At 37.8% G+C, this 19,609-nt stretch overlaps 1 protein-coding gene across 1 annotated transcript in view; it reads right to left on the bottom strand.

Moving 5' to 3' along the window:
- KHDRBS3 (KH RNA binding domain containing, signal transduction associated 3) overlaps positions 1-19,609 on the bottom strand; it is a gene marked incomplete at both ends in the record, with an annotated part of 85,186 nt that overhangs the window by 49,271 nt on the left and 16,306 nt on the right. Inside the window, one exon of the mRNA XM_080610764.1 lies at positions 11,104-11,222. Within this exon, the coding sequence (XP_080466890.1) occupies positions 11,104-11,222 (119 nt within the window). The remainder of the gene's footprint in view (positions 1-11,103; positions 11,223-19,609) is intronic.

The following is a 19,609-nucleotide window of genomic DNA, read 5'->3' as shown; positions in this document are numbered from 1 at the left end:
CCAACCCCCCTGCCATGGGCAGCGACACCCCATACTAAACCATGTCACCCACGGCTCTGTCCAACCTGGCCTTGAACACCGCCAAGGATGGAGCATTCACAACTTCCCTGGGCAACCCATTCCAGTGCCTCGCCACCCTCTCAGTAAAGAACTTCTTCCTTATATCCAATCTAAACTTCCTCTGTTTAAGTTTTAACCTGTTACCCCTTGTCCTGTCACTACAGTCCCTAATGAAGAGTCCCTGCCCAGCATCCTTATAGCCCCCTTCAGATACTGGAAGGCTGCTATGAGGTCTCCATGCAGCCTTCTATCAAATTGATGTCTCTCCAATTTAGAGACAAGGATGTCATGTGGGACAGTGTCAAAGGCTTTGCACAAGTCCAGGTAGATGATGTCAACTGCTCTGCCCCTGTCCATCAGTTTCGTAGCCCCATCATAGAAGGCCACCAAATTGGTCAGGCAGGATTTCCCCTCAGTGAAGCCATGCTGGCTGTCACCAACCACCTTATTGGTTTTCATGTGCCTTAGCATGCCTTCCAGAAGTCCACAGAAGACACTAAATTTAAGGCCTTGGTTTTCTGAAGTTAACAGGCAAATTCTCATTAAACCTGTAGGTAATTCTAAGTTTGTTTCATTGGGTATATTCCTTTTTTAACTCATAGGTCCCAAGATGCAGCCAAGGAAAACATTCATCAGAAACAGGCTGCCCAGCAAAATGGTAGAAATCTCCCTCACTGAGAATATTCACTCTGAGCCATTGATAGGGCATTGTGTAACCTAATTTACAGCCATAATCTCAACAGATGGTTGGATCAGATATTCCCTAGAGGTTCCTTACACCTTGGACTTGTGGTTTTATTATTTCTGGAGGTATAACTGCAAGGAAAGCAAGCAAATTGAAACAATACATAACAAGACTGAGCTTCTAAAATTCACTAACTCCTTGTCAACAGTTTCCTTAAATAAAGGATCACAACTATGAGCTCCTTTCATAAGTAAAGCTCAAATGAAAGCTTTCATATAGTGGAATACCACATCAATTTTTCATGCATTACTCAAGATTACTTATGTTTACTTTAAAATAGTCTTGCAAGTTATTAGGGACAAAAGCAAACACTGCATACATTTAAAGTGAGAGATTTTTCTGTTTACAGTGAAGTATACTGAAATTATTTCAGAAGGTTGAATACCTGCAGTCTGATACAGTCTAAATTTCCAGCAGCAATCTTAAAAGAAAGGTGAAATTTCATTCACTTTTTAACTGTAATTTAGGAGAAGGCAAGCATATATTTAACTACACAATGCATAGCTTTGAACATCACTTCCTAACTGGAACAAAAGCTACCTGACAATTAAAATATAAACTATAAATCATGACAAATGGAAGTGCATACCTGCAACAAAAGTGAAATCCACTCTGAATGTAATCAAAGTTACTTCAGTGCTCAAAAGACAACTTGGGTGTTCCAAAGCACATTAGTTTACTCCAGCTCTAGTATTTTAATTGAAGCCAAATGTTTAGTGTGTTGTGCATATCTAAAACATGACCTACAAAACTAATAGCACCAAGAGCTCTCTTCTCAAAACCAAAACAATATTTAGCATTGAAGCTGGATGTTGTGTGTGATAAACACAAATGCATTGGCTTTTGCAAATCATAGGTGTTGCTATGTGGATATAACTGTATGAGCTCGCAACGCTTGCTAAAGACACAAGATTAGACAACAAGTTGAAAATGGCCAGAACTCTTGAGCAAAATGGAGTCACACAGCAAAAGAATGTGTAAAGGTAAAAGAAAAGGGGGGGGCTTGATATGAGGAAAGCTAGTGCCTGGAAAACAGTGTTAAAGTACTTTCAGCTTAACTTAGGTCAAAGATAAAGAACAATGTTTATGTTGCCTGTGGAATTTAGTGGCCCCACTAAACATGGGTAAATTATTTTACACCGTCCTTCTATTTATCAGTTAGTTTAGAAACAGTGCCTCCCAAACATCTGCTAGCTTTGGATAGTCCTTGTCTGCCCATCCTGCAATAAATTTTGCAGGAAGGTCACACTGTTCTAAACCTTTGCCAGCTATCAGAAAAATTATGGATATGGCTGGTTTCAGCTAGTTTTGTGATTACTGGGGCATCCAACCGTGTCAAAGGTGAAAAGTACACCATGAGGAAGACTGCTGACTTCATCTTGAAGACCCCTGCCTGCATGAGGAGGACTGCTTATTTCATCTTGAAGACCCCTACTCACATGAGGAAGACTGCTTACTTCACTCTAAAGACCTCTGCCCACAATCACGGGAGAGCAGTGTGCAGACGCCAAGAGGAAGAGACTTATGATAATAAGTTCCTGGAGCTAGTTATAATATTCCCTGCCTATACGTGGGAATTATGAATACGTATACGACTAATGCAATAGTGAAAGTATATAAACCCGTAACAAATGCTAATCAGCGCGCCTCTGGCTACGGTCACTAGCCCAGCGCTGTTGCTTTTGCTTTATTGACTTTGTCCCTCAATAAAACCCTGTTATCTCTATTAGAGGAGTGAGCTTGTATTTCACATTGTGGTAGCTATACAAGTATACAAGCAGATACACAAGCCACACAGATGATGTGTTCTAGACAACATTTAATGGACATAAGCTGTATCTTGAGATCCACTGAACTACTCTGTGCACTGAGGCTCCAAATATTAGATCTGATAGATCCAAAGTGTGAGAAACCTGGTTTTCAGTTTCAAGTCAAATTCTGCTGATTTGAAGACACAGTAACTCCAGTTGTAGCTTAAGAATGCAATGAACTTGCGGGTTACTAACGAATGGCTTACAGTGCAGTTCCAAAGCCCTTCTGCTCCAACATAAAGCCAAGAAGCTCTGGAACATTTCAGTTGATTATTCCATAAATAAAGCTCATTTATGATACTGAATGAATCATTTTAGTAGAAATCATTTACTTTTAACAGGTACCAGTTTAATTCAAACTATTGATTTTTCTCCCTTCTATGTAAAACTAGAAACATCTGATCAAAAGGTTAATTTTGAAATATTTCATACAGATAAACACTCAAAAGATATCAGCCACTAAGTTACTATTATTTCTGATACACTCTACCCCGACAATCAAGGAGTAGGAGTCATCCCTAAAGGTATAAAGTCATCATAAAGACAAGTTTTCATTACAAAATTAACAAATCCAGCCTATCTGCTGGTGAAACAAGCAAATAAGCCTGGCAGACCCAAGTTAGCTCTTACACAAGATAGCTCACATACATGTTTCATGGGTTCCATTTAGAGTTTATTTGCCAAAAAAAACCCCTTCCATTTGTCATGATTTATGGTTTGTATTTTAATTGTCAGGTAGTTTTTGTTCCAGTTAGGAAGTGATGTTCAAAGCTACGCATTGTATAGTTAAATATATGCTTGTCTTCCCCTAAATTACAGTCAAAACATGAATAAAATTTCACCTCTTTTAAGATTGCTGCTGGAAATTTAGAGTTTATTTGCCCAAAAATACAACAAAAACCCAAATTCAGGTGCAGTATTGAACTCAAGCTTGTAAATTGTCTCTGAATTAGATGCACTGGATTCTATTAACACAATGCCATCTAAGCAGTTCTGTACAAGTCTGATCAGTCACATTCATTAGGTCTGGCTCAGAAACAGACATGCCAGAAACCCCCACTGCACTCACCCTTCTCCCTCGTACAGCACAATCATATCCAAACTGCTGTAAATACCTAAAACTGTCCTCAAGTTCATCAGCATCACCTTAGTTTTATTACAGTAGCAAAGCAGTCACACTGCTTTCCAGCACAAGCTGGTCTGGAAGATTCTGCAATATTCACAGTTCTACAGGATAGCTGAACTCTGAAGAGCCAACCATGAATGCTATTCTACACTGGATGAATCATCTATGTTAAATCAAGGGCTGTTTCTACATTAAGACAGCTTCTGATATCTTAAGAATTGGTATGTTATGGATAATGGTATGTATACAAAACAAAGATAAAAGTCCACAACACAAAGTTGCTTTGAGACCAGCTCTGAAGCATATGCCACATACAGTACATTAAGTGCATCACAGAATGGTTAGGGTTGAAGAGACCCTAAAGCTCATCCAGTTCCAACTCCCTGCCATGGCCAGGGACACCTTTCCACTAGACCAGGCTGTTCCAAGCCCCATCCAACCCAGCCTTGAACACTGCCAGGGATGGGGCAGCCACAGCTTCCCTGGGCAACCTGTGCCAGGGCCTCACTACCCTCACCATAAGGATTTTTTTTCCTAATATCTTAATAATGAAAAATATCAAAATTATGGGAACCTCTGCAAAAGCAGCGTCAAGATTCAGATTAACAGACCTGGGAGGAGACAACTGAAGATTGGAAAAACTTCAGCTGAAGTTCAAGCCAAGTTACACTGCAGCAGAGATAAATGGTTCCCCCTACAGTCTTATATCATTATAAAGTATCACCAAATATGCATTAGCTTGAGTAAAAGAATGCAAGATTTTAGGAGGGGTAATTTCCCAAACCCTCTGATCACTGAAAGCACATCCTCATGCATCTATCTACATCTCTGGCTTTGGGGGTAAAAATACACCATGAAGTGCTACAGCTTTTTATCAAAATCCTTAAATATGGGATTCTATCCCTTGGCCTTGGAATCTGTATTGCCCACAAATATTGGTTAACTATACAGGAAAGCATGCATTTGCTTCCTTTTTGGAGTGCTGTATAACTAAAAAGCATCCAATTTAAGATATATTTTAAAGGAAAAATTCTATCCCAATAGAAACAAAAATAAATCAATTTTTTACTCGAAAATTGTTTCCTCCAGATACTCATAAACCCTCATTTTAAGAAGTACTTTTGCAGGTATAGTATAATGGAGATTATGGACATCACTGCTTAACACTCATTTCTTCAGAATCCCTGCATCAAAACACGATTAACAGTTAGAGATTTATGTCCTTACCAGATCACTGTCTGAACCTATTCCCTGAAAAGAGTTCAGAGAAAACACAGATAAAGAAGTACACAAGCAAGCATAAGCATTTGATCTACAGTATGAATTTCAGCAAAAAAGGAATTAATGCCAATGCTACAGCATTTTTAAATATATATATAGCAGAAAGGAGGATATAATAGAAGAAGTAATCCTCCTTTATCCCCACCAAGACAACTCTGCTGAGAATGGTTCATCCAGTTAAAATACTTAGTGAAAGTATAAATGCTTGACCAAATGCTTTCCTGTAAAGCTCTAAACAAGCCATTGTCATTAAAGCCATAGAAAGCTTTCTTGGCATATTAGTTTTCTGGAAGGGTTCCTTTGTGATAAGGTCACTAGAAAGAAATAGTTACTTTAAGATTCAGAGCACTTTCTTACAATGAAAGGGAAAACAGGAAAATATCAACATTCTTCTTACTTATTTCAAGAAAATTCTGTTTCTAAATGAAGATAAATACTTCAAGCATCTACATTCTACCACTTCAAACTACTCCCCTTCAATAACAGCAATAGAATCATAGAATAGTTTGGGTTGGAAAGGACCTTAAGATCATCTAGTTCCAACCCCCCTGCCATGGGCAGGGACATCCCACACTAAACCATGTCACCCAAGGCCTCGTCCAACCTGGCCTTGAACACCACCAGGGATGGAGCATTCACAACTTCCTTGGGCAGCCCTCACAACAACAGCCTCACCACCTCACAGTAAAGAACTTCTTTCAATAACTTTACATAACAACTGCAGATCTATTATATATACCAATGACATCTTGAAATAGGCATTTTCTCTTTAAATGTTAAGCTAAAAGGCTTATATGGATACCAGCTCCTTAAGTCAGTAACTTTTGAGAGCATGTATCTCAAGTATTACTTCAGGGAACACAATACAGACCACTTCTTACTGATTTCTGAGATTTACCCAGTATTTAAGTGTAGATCCACAAGCAATTTATACATGGTAGGCTGTCACAAAACAGAAAGAATTTTCCCCCATAGTTTTGATCCATCTCATGGAAAGCCATCATCATTCCATTTATCATCCATGGAAGCCATTTCCCTCCAGAAGCAGAACACTTGAGTTCACTAAACTCCCAAAGCAAAATCAGATTTCTGAGATAAAACCATTTCACAAAGCATTAGATGTGTTGGAAGTGGATAACACCCTCCTTACTCATTCATACGTAACTAAGCTATGAAACACCTTTTTACACAGGCTGACATTTCATAGCAATGTCAGGACAGATCCAGAGTCCCTTCAAGACAACCACACCATGACCTTCCATGGCCAGCTTACTTTCTGCCTTCAAGTCTGCACAAGTTTGAAGACTTTCAAGCACGAAATACAACAGAAGCATAGGTTTAAGGGTCACATTTTCACACTTGACAGAGTCAGTTGAGGTATTCAGCTGATCAAATAGCAAGGTGTATTAAATCACCCTGAACTCCATTGCCTAAACTGACAAGATCTCATTCCACTAACCACAATTTACACATCCAACATCCACCTGAATTCCTACCTATAGAGAATTTCATTTTGAACTGAATCATGCCTCAAAAAGTTGGCCCTTTTCCTATAAGCTTACATAAAAGCCCTAACCTCTCTCATCCTTGCTTGTAGCACATGTCCCAGTTACCATAAGACTGCAGCATTACCAAAGCATGTTCAAGCCTCACCTAAATACCTCAGATTAATTTCCATATCACAGCAATTCAGACTTCTGAGATATCTGTAGAGCTGACCAACCTGAAAAATTCATGACTGGATATAACTGGATTTTGTAGACTTGACTGGACCTGCAATGTACAGAACAGCTTCCACAAGGTTTAATCTTAACAAGGAAGATATGTCACCATATCAAGACAAATTCAGGGTTTTTAATGTACAACCTAACAAACAAATGAAATTAAGTCAAATGCATAACCAGTCTCAAAGAGAAACTGAACATAACTCCTGGGACTATCTAATTATTTCATTAAGCAGCCAAAATTCAGGCTGTCTTGGTTATTCTGTCAAGGTCCAGACACAAAAGTAGATGTAGGCAAACTGCCTCTAGCATGAGTTATTAGGCCTGTTAACACTGCTAAGGTTTGAGCAAGACAAAAGGTCCCATCTAAAATATATATATATATATATATAAAATAAACTCAGTTTATTTCAGGGAAAGCAAAGACATCCAGAAAAGTGAAATCCCTGCTTCTGAATGAGGTCTGCCAGATTCTTTTCCAGTAAGAAACCCAGCTGCTTTGAACTCCACTTCAGAATCTTTCTGCTGCAGTTAACCTGTCACCTTCCAGGGCTGTCAGAGCTAATGAGGCTGAATCTGCACAGGGCTCAGCTATGAGCCCATGAGAATGTATCTGACAGGACAGGTAATGTGAGCAGGCATTACAATGCCAGGTTGATCAGATCAGAGCTAGGACTGCCTGACCCTTCTTGAGGCTGTTATGATTTATTCAAGAAATCAGAGTCAGACAGAAGTTTTAAACAGGGAAAGGGCAATGAAATACTTCAGGGAAACTTGATTAACCCTGTGTCAGATCTTGTAAACTCGGAATGGGGGTAGTGTACTTGTGGGCTGTTTTGGCCAAGAGACATCATTTATCACAAAAAATTGGTTGATATTTCATTAATCCTATCTATATACCTAAACAGGAAAGGCATCTCTGCTTGCCAGTCATCATCAGCAAATATAAAGAAAAGAATAGTTTCTGCTAGCAAAGTCACTTATATTCATAGTTAGAGTCATTTTCAGATATTAAACCCTGTTCAAGATAACTTTAATTTTGCTTTTTTGATCCCGTTTAAAAGCAGAATTATGGATATGAATAGAACAGTGCTTCCCCAAAAAGCTGAAATAAAGTTTCCTCATTACTTTCTGGAAACCCAAGTTTGTCAGATTCAACACAAACTGGCACTAGTTTGACAGATTAATTACTGTAGTGACTTGGTCAGCTTCAAATAGCAGATTCTCAGTTCATTAACACAAAATAGAATATATCTCCTGAAGCACTGGAGGTATCTTTTTGTTCAAGATCTTGCACAATAGTTAATAGCATTAGTGTGGACTGCAGGCACACAGAAACAGACGCCAGCTTGCTAGGAGAGCTGCTCTAAATTCAATACTCACATGCAGAAGGGCTTTTTGCACAGATTTCATCCATATTTAAGTCTTAAAGTTTCATTCCTCTGAAGCATTTGTCACCAATCAGTGATCAGCAGGAAGGAGAAAATTGCTCATAAATCAGAACCAAATCTTTTAACTATTTTTCTGAGGAAGTCTCACTTGACATCTTCTGCAGATGACACATTCACACTAATACTAATACTAACACCTCTTGCAGGCAAAATCGTCTAGGAAACCACACACTCACAGGGAAGAACTGCATAGAGGCATAAAGCATTTACATGAAGCATCACTTCAGGTTTTATAAGCAGCACATAATACTTTCTGCTTAAGTTCTGCAAAATCTGAATAGACAATGCATGCATTCTAAATACAGCTCAGTGAAACCAAGATGACTGGAATAATTCTGTATCTACCCCAAACGACTCGACAAAGCATCTCTAAGCCCGCCTCTGAACACACCTAAAAGGAAGGGGATTAGCCTTTAGCACAAACATTAGGATGCAGAAAGACTTGTTCCCTTGTGTACAGGCTTTCAAAATTCATGTCACCCACTGCAGACTACAGTATGCCAGGATAAAGCTCTGCTTCCCATGCTGAAGCAATGTCACTTCATACAAGGCATTTAAATTTATTACGTCTCAGAAGTACAAACCTGGTCTAGTAAGCAAGTGATGCTAAACTGCAGTGACTGCTTGTGGCTTAGGGTAGGTGTTTCAAAGATCTAGAGTACCTGTCATAAGTCTGAATACATACTCCCAGACTACTCTTTTCAACACCTTTGGACTATATGGAAACTTTAATAAGCTTTATACATATATACATATATTTACATTACATCTCTATGTAATAAAATGGAAATTTCTACAAAAAATTGAGCCCTGTTATATTGAGGTAAAAATATTGTTAGATAATACCTAGACTTTTTGCTCACCCTGGCAGAAGGGAGATATGTGAGTAGAGATACCAGTATTCTGCTCTCTGTGGAGAAAGTCCTAGACATAGAAACTGACACATGAGTTGTATTCTGTGCCCCCTGGATCCTGGTGGTCTAAACAGAGACATACTGGATTACATCAAAGCTCTATCTGGATATAAAGTCAGGTTTCTTTCCATAGCACACACCAGGTTTTATTCTAACTCAAAGACTTCTCCACGGACCAGAACTACTGAGCACACAGCAGAGCACACATGCCCATTGAGAAGATAGCAAGGACTTTTCTACTTGTTATCCTGAAGAAGAATTTCAGTGTATCATCCTATAAAGTTGAAACAAGCTTCTTTCAAAAGGCACCACTTCCCTTTAAGACCCATTTTGCCCTTCTTCCCATTGAATGAAAGCATCTACATTTCAGTACCCATAAGAAGCACCCTGATTACAAACACTGACCATGTAAGCCATCCTGATTACAAACACTGACCATGTAAGCCATCCTGATTACAAACACCGACCATGTAAGCCATCCTGATTACAAACACTGACCATGTAAGCTTCCCTTGTCTTTTACCATCTCATCATTACATTTCTGTAATGTTTTTCTATAGCTCTTCCTAGTCAAAGATGACTTTTACAGAGTTCCAAACAGGTGCCTGTATGTAAGCAATATGCAGTCTTGAATTCACTGAAGCAGTATTTCATGAAACTCCAAACAGCAATAAAGCAATCCTTGCAAGTCACCCAGCAGTCTTGTGAGAGAAACACTGATGGTGTGAGGGGAAAAAAACATTAAGTAAAAGTATTCCTAAACAAATGAAGGAATTAAAGAATTCCTTTCCTCCATGAGCAGAAACAGAAGCAGTCTTGAACTCTGTAGTAGGAAAAAGCCATTTCAAGCAAATAAAAAAATGCAAATATTATTTTCATATGATCAGCTTTAATTTAAAGAGGGACCAAAAGAAAACAGTTCCACAGCTTACTAAATATTGAATAAATGCTTCCAGGTAGCAATATTTTAGTGCAGGAAAATACTTGGCAGTAGAAGTTCAGAATTCATTGTGGTCAAATACTAACAACAGTCCCTACCCCTCCAGAGTAGACTGCATCATTTACTAGTGTAGACCTAACTAATTCAAGCCTAGCAATAGCCAAATTCTAAGAAGACAAAAATTAGAAGTTTACACAGTGAGTTCCATAATGGTGCATTTTAAGCTACACTGCTACCTACAATAAGAAAGCTTCAAAGCCTTTCATTGGAGTCAACTTAAATATATCTTAATCCTTTTAATATCCTGAAGAGAACGATCTTGCTATCCAGAGGGCAGGATTCCTTTATCAATAGTTCTCAACATACTATTTTGTGTGACCAGCACAGCTTTCCTGTGTATTTATTCCAACAAGAACCATTCCCATCTTAGAACTCCTACAGAACAGACTGTAGAACAGCAGCTGTAGAGATTAACAGTTTTAAATTACAGAATCATTTAGGTTGGAAAAGACCTTTAAGATCATTGAGTCCAACCATAAACCCAACACTGCCAAGTCCACCACTAAATCATGTCCTTAACTGTCCATACATGGCCTCAAATTACCTTCAAAATAGCTTAAAGGAATTCATTACTTTTATTCTGTATTTTGCTACTCATTAATAGTATTCATTCACCATGATAATCACCTAGGCATTAGACCAAGGCAATTTAAAGTTGACACAGCTTCAGCTTCATAACATTCTGAATATTAATGGTAGTCAGATGTCAAAATCTGTTTTAAAGAGTTACATCCAAATATAGTTTCACTAAGTCTTTACTTAACCCTATACACTGAAAGTAAACCACTAACTGCACCTCTGGGTAAGTTTCTTTGTCTATTACAGCCTAAGGCTTCAATCTACAAATAAAATTACAGCCATAACACAGCAATGCATCAGAAGACAAAGAATTAGAGCACTATAATGCAAAATTGTAACAGTTAAAATAGTTAAAATAGTGCAATAACTTTTACAAGCACTTATATTTAGCAAGTATGAAAATGGGGCTTACCTTTGGGAATTGTTTTACTGGAATCAAAACTTTTTGTCCCAGCTTCATATTCTTATTGATGACTACATCAATATACTTTTCTTCTTCCTTTCCTTCCCCTTTCTGGAATTTTTCAATTTCTGTTAAAGGGAAGAAGTTAATTATTTTCTCAGTTTAATGCAACAATCTAAGAACTGAGGATCTTCAAAGTCAGTATAAATTGAAAACTTTAAAGCCTAACACTATGGCATAATAAACATTGCACATTATGTAACTAATGCATATAACTGGTTATGTAGGTCAATGGGATAGACCATGTTTTGCTTTTTCCAGCTTTAATATTCATGTTCATATCAACACCTCTCAAATTATAATTCCAAGCATTTTAAACATTAACTTTTAACTTAGCATTACAATACATTTATATTTTATATGGCTCAAACAGTAAAAACTTAGATACCTCTGTTAATTTTTAAGTTCAAAAACTTATAACTAGGTTAGTACTAAACTATTATCTCCTCTATATGGCAAACAGAGTCTAGAGTTTTAATGAGCAAATGTCTATCTTTTGACACCTCAGGGATGTAGTTGAGACATAGATCATATCCAAAAATCTGATGAGCTCTACCAATGACAACATAATTAGCAATGAGATTTAGAAGCTCAAACCCAGCCTGCATGACTGGGTTTGTCATTCCAGGGATACATATAAAACTGATTCTTGATTATAATTCTGTCCAAGTACTGACTCTCCAGTGTGCTAATGAAAAATTGCAGGTTTCACTTCATTAGTGGGAAAACATGATGAGCATACAAGGAAACTAAAAATGAAGTACTGCTTGAAGCCTTTGCTGGATCACATCCAGCATGCTGTGGGTTAAATGCATTAGCACAAGACATACCAAAATCCAATCAATTTCAGAAGTATAACAGAAGTTATTCTAACTAGTTAACATTTGTCCTCAACAATGATTTTCCAATCTCAGTTTTTCACAAGAAACATGCTTCTACTCTACCAGTGGAAGTTAATGTAATTTATCCTTGAAGTTTTTTTTAGTAGGAATGTGAACTTGCAACAATAGCAGACAGTAACAAGAACCTGTGTTCAAAAGAAACCAATCAAAAATACAGAAGAAAGCATCCTTTAGGTACACTTTTAAAAGACAACTTAGTTTCATATAACTTCCAATGAAAAACACAAGTAGTAAACCAGTACATTTCTTGCTACTGAAAAATCCACTCAGCTTGAAAGAACACCAGTCCATTCCCATTTACCACAACAGAAACGAAGATAACATCTTTCCCTATAACGAACTCCAGCCTTCCATGCAAGCTTTCACCTCACTAGCACAGAACAGGAAATAAATACTATTGCATTTATTCAAGTTAGTGCTAAGTAACTTAAGATCTAAAAGCCAAACTAGCCTCAGACTAACCCGAGGGCTTCCCCAGCTATACTGTCATATCTTGGCAAGTCCCTAAGAAGCTTTTGATTCATATGGATTCTAGTAATGTAACCATTTTGGAGAAGCCCTGTCAAAGCAAACTTCCTCTAAGTGTCCTTTACATTGCAGCATGCTCAGAGAAAACTCCAAACCCCTCAGCTGAATCCAGGTAAAACCAGAATTCACACGAGTTTTGTAGATGCCACTTTATGGACTAGATAATTATGGCAATAAAACAGATGTAAAATTACACTGAAGTTTATTTCCAGATGAAATTAAGACTGAAGTTTTATAGGGCATGATGTTCCCATCCAGAAAGCAGGTGACTGGTATTTTTTAGACATCCAAGTTCTGAATGTCCTATTCAAACGTAAGCGTAGTACTATCACACACAAATAAACTACTTTTAATACCCCTGCTTCCTGATGTAACAAGAGCAGTTGTGATGAACCTCTTTGATTCTCTTGGAAATCAAAACACTTAAAGGTTTCTATGTTTTGCAAGTGGAAAACAAACATGACACTGCTTCTCAATGATGCTGTTGGTTTACACTATTGACAGTATAAGCACTCAAAGCTCAAAACTGATCATAAATACAATATTCTTTAGAAACATTTTACATCAAGAAATACCACATATTAAAACCATAATACATCCATTTTGTTATGGCTAAAGCAAATGCAGTTACAATAAAATGTAATACAACATAATTTAGTATTGACTTTAAATGTGAAGACCAGACTTTGTTTGGAAAATTAATGCACTGTGCTATTATTTTGGAAGAGATCAGTGTACTAAAGACTCCTGGTAGGCAGATTGATGCGAAATCCTTAGTTTGCAGTAGGTGTAATTACTGTTACAGTGTAGGACCTTTTTCCTGAAGTAACCTAAACTTACAAATAAAAGTACCTTTAACATCAAAGCCCACCATGGTTCTCTCAACTGGTGAAGTTAATCAGTTTTATATGCATGCACAGCAACCCCCATGCCTACCTGCAAATTTAATACCATAAAAATTTTACCTCCAGAAGCAGAAAGGAATTTTAAATTATAATCACAAGCTTATGAATGAACAGCGGTTTAGGGACCTTCCTCGATATCGCCAAGAAATTACATTTAAAAGTGAGTTTTGCTTCAGGAATATTCAGATGTCTGACTTGTCAAGGTTAAAAAGTATTTGAAGAGTTAAGAGCAGTAGCATTCCTCAGGTGAGCCAGCTGTATAAACCCCTTATAACATCAGTACACCATTATTTGTATTTCCTAAATATTTTAGCTTACAGAATGTATTTGAGTACAGTTTTTGAAGGACTCAACTGCAACAACTTCATTAATGCTGGATACACTCAATTCTATAGTATTTCAAGTAAGTTAAAGGTTGTAGAAAAAACATTCCCCTCTTGTTCTAATAAATATGAAAAGAACTCCATTCATTACTCTGAAGAACAGTTTCCCTACCCCAAACAGCTACATACTTTTTATTGACTACTTTAAGAATAACCATTTCTTTATTCTTTAACTTCCACTGTTTAATTGACTTTCTACTGCCTAAAGCTACTGAGACTCATAGGAAGCCACCAGTAAATGCTCAGTAAGATGGATCACAATTTTCCCTATTGGTTTTGAAGTCAGATGACTTTTTTCTCACCAGCTCATTGCCAAAACACTACAAAATAAGATAAAAGATTTTTCCTATTATGGTCTAAAGTTAATTATATTGACTTTATGCATATTCACTGCTATCATTATGACTTTAATTTTGAATGAAAGTCAAGGACACTGAATTACTGAAAGTTTATCCTATATTGAGAGCACATTTGCTCAGATTTTTTGGGGTTTTGTTATTTTTTTGCTCTCAAATCTAAGATGAAATAAAGTTAAGCATCAGAACATTATCTTACCTGCACAGCTCATTCAATACCTATCATTCACATCTAGCTTTAGATAATTAGAGAAAAAAACATGCCAGATTACAGAGGAAATCCAATCAGCTTTTCAAGGTCAGATGAATAGGGAGATTTGCCTTTTCCTAATCCTTAGATTACATTCTGTACTGCTTGGCTACGTGAAGCAATGACATTCCCTAGATCACAAATAGAAAAACATGTGATTAAAGCTTTTTATAATGCTAAAGATTAAAATCCCATTTTCTGAGACCAAGGATGCCGCTAATGCAATAGTCCAGGAATTAAACTGGATGAAGTAATAACTGCATGATTTTTGTCTTTACATTTAATCATAGCAGAGAGCTCTAAGCAACGATTACTCCTCAGTTCACCAAATAATGTTGCTAGATACATCAGATAATGACAAAGTAGAATTGTTTCATGTTAATCTGTAGGTAGAATTAATCTTCCTGTGGCAGAACTACAAGCCAGGATTCCAGCTCCCTCTCCTAACACAATATAAATACTTGCATTTAATGTAAAACAAAGTGATGCTCTATCTGCCTGCAGGAAATCAATATAATCAACATAAGATCAAATGTCAAACTCAAACACAAATGTTTATTGCATTTGCCCTTAGAGTGTTCCCAGAAAAACAAGATCAGGAGAAAAGAATCAGGTAAATCTGTCTGCAAATCCTTCAGAAGTATTCTATTTTTTCTTTAGGTTCAGAACTCTTATCAGACACCCTAGAAAATCCAAGTCATAGAATCATAGAATGGTTTGGGTTGGAAAGGACCTCAAGATCATCTAGCTTCAAACCCCCTGCCATGGGCAGGGACACATCACACTAAACCACTAAAGACTCCATTCAACCTGGCCTTGAACACGCTGCCAGGGATGGAGCATTCACAACTTCCTTGGGCAACCTGCTCCAGTGTCTCAGCACCCTCACAGTAAAGAACTTCCTCCTTATATCTAACCTGAACTTCCCCTGTTTAAGTCAGAACCCAAATTTCATTTCATACCTACTTCAGATGGAATAAAAAGTGACGAACCCAAGGGTCAAATTCTAAGACATCCAAATGATGTCCATCCAAACTGCCCTGCTATTTCACTAGAAATAATTTCCACTTTAATTTTAAAACATAAAATATTTGAAGAACAACATTACACCTTATGAATACTCCTAAACAACACCTGAAACACTATAGTGGCTTTGGAAGCTGCTAACACTATACAACAGCAACAATATGTCCAAATTGAGCTAAACAACACCAATTTTGACAGCTTGTAGCTAAAAGAAAGATACCAAAAGTTAGACCAAGTCAACCAAACAAGTCAGAACTACTGAAGGATGTCCCAGTAACAATAGTATTTATCAGTAAATTCTCAGGACTTCATAGTTTACTTGGAAAAACACACCACCTTCAATTCAGAAAGCTCTTAAGTGAAGGCTGTGGAAATACCTTTATATACTTCCTTGTTCTTTTACTTCTTGGGAAAAAATCACTGCTATTGGCTAAAACCAGCACTGAGATAGACTGATAACCTGGTCTGGCAGTATGATTCCTTTGGTTCCACATTAAAAAGTGACAGCACTACAAAAACATTTGGCTTATTAATTATAAAGATCTTCTTTAACAAACACACCCAAGCTTTGGTAAGAGACAAGCTTCCAGAGGAGGGCAGGGACTCCAAGCCACTTGTGGAAGAATTTCAGCATGGCTTTTCCTTAATGGAGAAACAATGTCTACAATATCAGTTTCTTCAAACTTTCTATAATCCTAATTCAGAGTATCAGGAAGTACTTCTGAAGCACTCTTCAGGATTAAAGTATTACTTCTCCAGCATTCCATACTGTTTCTTATTTGAAGATTTTCATTGTGGCAAAATCCACACTTTATCTCAAAGCACAATTTAAGCACACCTATTCTGAAAATACTGGCAGTTACAACTTCTCTACGGGTTGGCTTTGTTTGCTATGCTAGATACTGATTTAATGCTCACAGTCCTTCCATGACTTGTTCTGGTAAATCCAAAACATAGGACAATGAACATAACAATAGCTCTAATTTTGATGACATTGATGAGAACTTAATCTCATTACAGTCACAGTGAAATGGTCTCAACTGTGCTTCAGATTATACAGCTCTTACACTGACTCCTTTAATCCCTAACCCACTAATTGAGGGATTAAAATTTATCAAAAATAGCAGCTTTCCAACAAATACCTGTCTTTTCAGATGAAAACAGTACTGCGCAACATAAACTTAAACTAGAATCAACACACTGAGGCTTCAATACATTTCAAAAGGCTTTCTGAAATAAACACCACAGACTTACTGAAAGCAGCCTCTAAGAGACTGTCCTGGTTCAGCAGTAGCAGTCATTTTTTCTCCTTCTTAGTAGCTGGTGCAGTGCTGTGGGTTTGACTTTTGGCCTGGGAACAGCACTGATAACACCACTGTTTTCAGTTACGGCTCAAACGTTTAGTCTGACCAAGGACTTTGTGAGCCTTATGCTCTGCCAGGGATGAAAGGAAGCCAGGAGGAAGCAGAGACGGGGCACCTCACCCAAACTGGCCAAAGAGGTATTCCATAGCACAGCACATCATGCCCAGGATGTAACTGAGAGTTACCTGGAAGGGCTAGTTCACTGCTGGGTGGGGTGAGTTATCTATCAGTGAGTGGTGAGCAGTTGTATTCTCTTCCCTCGTTATTTCTATTATTATTATTATTGGTGGTAGCAGTAGTGATTTGTGTTATACCTCAGTTACTGGACTGTTCTTATCTCAACCTGTGGGAGTTACATTCTTTCAGTTCTCCTTCCCATCCCTCTGGGAGTAAGGGGAAGAAAGGTGGGAGGGGAGTAGACTGCATGGTTCTGATTTACAGCCTGGGCTTAAACCACAACAGAGACCTGCTACTCACTACCCCTGCCCTCTTGATTAGCATGAACCTGGACAATGTTCAGCATAAAGTTGAGTTCTCAGTGATACAAGGCAAGAGGATGCGAGGCAATGGGCATGAAATAAAACACAGGACATTCCACCTGAACATGAGTAAGAACTTTACTGTAAGCATTGCAACAGGTTGCTCAGAGAGGCTGTGGAGTCTCCTTCCCTGGAGATATTCAAGAGCCATCTGGACACAACCCTGAGTAATGTGCTCTGGGAGACTCTGCCTGAGCAGGCAGGTTGGGCTAGATCCCTGGTCACCTCTTCCAACCTCAACCATTCTGTGACTGCGACCCTCCTAGTTCTGGGACTAAACAGAAGAGGCAAGCTTAGCCCCCTGCTTTAGAGTATGTTAAAAGATGCTTAGCATGCCTAGTTAGCTTTAAAGTGGTTTCTGTGTATACATTCATAAAACATAAGCAATTCCTCATTTTGAATTGCATGTAGCATCTCAATGTCCTAGGAAAACAAGAAATCCACAGTTAAGAGCAGCAACTAAACATTTTCTGATGTAACAAAATGCTTGGACAAATATCCCTCTTATTCCACCCACAAGATATTTCCAAAGCAAATACTAATTAATGTATCTTCATGAAAGAGACAAATTAGGGAGCTAAATATATGTGGAATGGCTACATCTAGATCCATCCTCAATGGTTCTGAAAGACTGAATCAGAAACACAATGAAATACACTATTTTTTATGCATCTGTTCTATTACTATATGCATCCCCACTCCTCTGTGAACTTCAGAAGAGTTCACTTATCCTCCTTAGCCATCACTGTGATGCCTTAAAAATCACCTCCACAATAGGTCCTAATTCTGAACTGTATTAAGAACATGAACTGCACATAAGAAACAGGAGTGTTTCAACAAATGCACATTATAACAATAGTTTAATTCAGAATAACTGTCTTTCATATGCCACCTTAATTTTGTGGAACAATTGACAACGACTCTTAATTTGAATTTACAATAAAATGAGTGGTTCATGCTATAATGATGTCTACAACATTCAGCATCCTCAAATTAATAGTAATATCCCTGTTGAAGTACTCAAACCAATCTTTATTTAAATTGCATTCACAGGCATTGTAAGTTCTATTTTACAGTCTAAGTACTACTGTCTGCACTGATCTGAAAATACATTTCAGTCACCAATATGACAAATATTTTGAATAGGCCTTTTTATTTAAGCAATTCAAAACCTATTACCTTCACATCAAAAATGACTCCACTTAAATCTGTTTAGACTGATTAATATTAGCAATAAAGTAGGAAGTACCAGAGTAGAAACTGTCAAAAGTAACATAATATATTAACAGATGTTCAGTCAGTCTTGCTCAGGAAAAACCCAGGATGTCAACATAGGCTGCAGTCCCATTTACCCACCCTCCTTCACTGGAAATTACTATTTATCTCATTGTGAGTGGAGTTTCTGAGCTTATAACAAAGTGCTAAAGCTTCCCATACAGTTTACCTACTGCTAAGGTCAGGAATCCATTAACTGCAAAAACTGTCAACTCATCAGGAACTTAGCAAATCCAAATGCAATTTAAGCATACACATGGAAAACATCACCGAATACCCTACACTCAGTTACTAACTTGAATGTTACATCCTAGCAGGACTAACACTTGACTGCCATGTTCCTCCCTGCTTCAGGAACACCTAATGTTGCTGCTTAAATGGGAAGAGCACAAGAGCATTTTTTGCCCTGCATTGAGCAGGAGACTGGACCTTCTAGAGGTTTCTTAAAGCCTCAGACACCTTACGATCCTTTCTATAAGCAGAAGGTGTCTGGAAAGGGACCCTTACTGTCTTGGTTTTACCTACCATATCTACCGCGCAACAGTCTGCAGATAGATTCCCTTTCTGCAAATACTTATGTGCTTCTATATGACAACACAAGTAGCCAAACAAGCTCCGAAGACCCTCTGAACCATTCAAATGGTATGGTAGGAACAAAATGGAGGAGTTGGTGCTAAGTGATCTTTATCTTTAGCAGACATTTCTTAGGGAGTTTCAAACATGAGCCTAAAGCAGTTCCCTCATAAAAGCAGCATGCGCAAGCGTGACAACTGACAGTATAGGTATAAGCTTACTTTGGATTCAGATTTCAAACGTAAAGCCGTGACTTTATTTCAGGAGGGAATCCAACATTCAGATCATCTTATACTACTCAGGACACAGACAAAATGAAGTTAATTTTTTGTACCCAGAGCCCTTACAAAAAGC

Source organism: Psittacula echo (assembly GCF_963264785.1).
Source record: "Psittacula echo genome assembly, chromosome: 2".
NCBI lineage: Eukaryota > Metazoa > Chordata > Aves > Psittaciformes > Psittacidae > Psittacula > Psittacula echo.
This window is presented reverse-complemented; position numbering and strand designations above follow the sequence as displayed.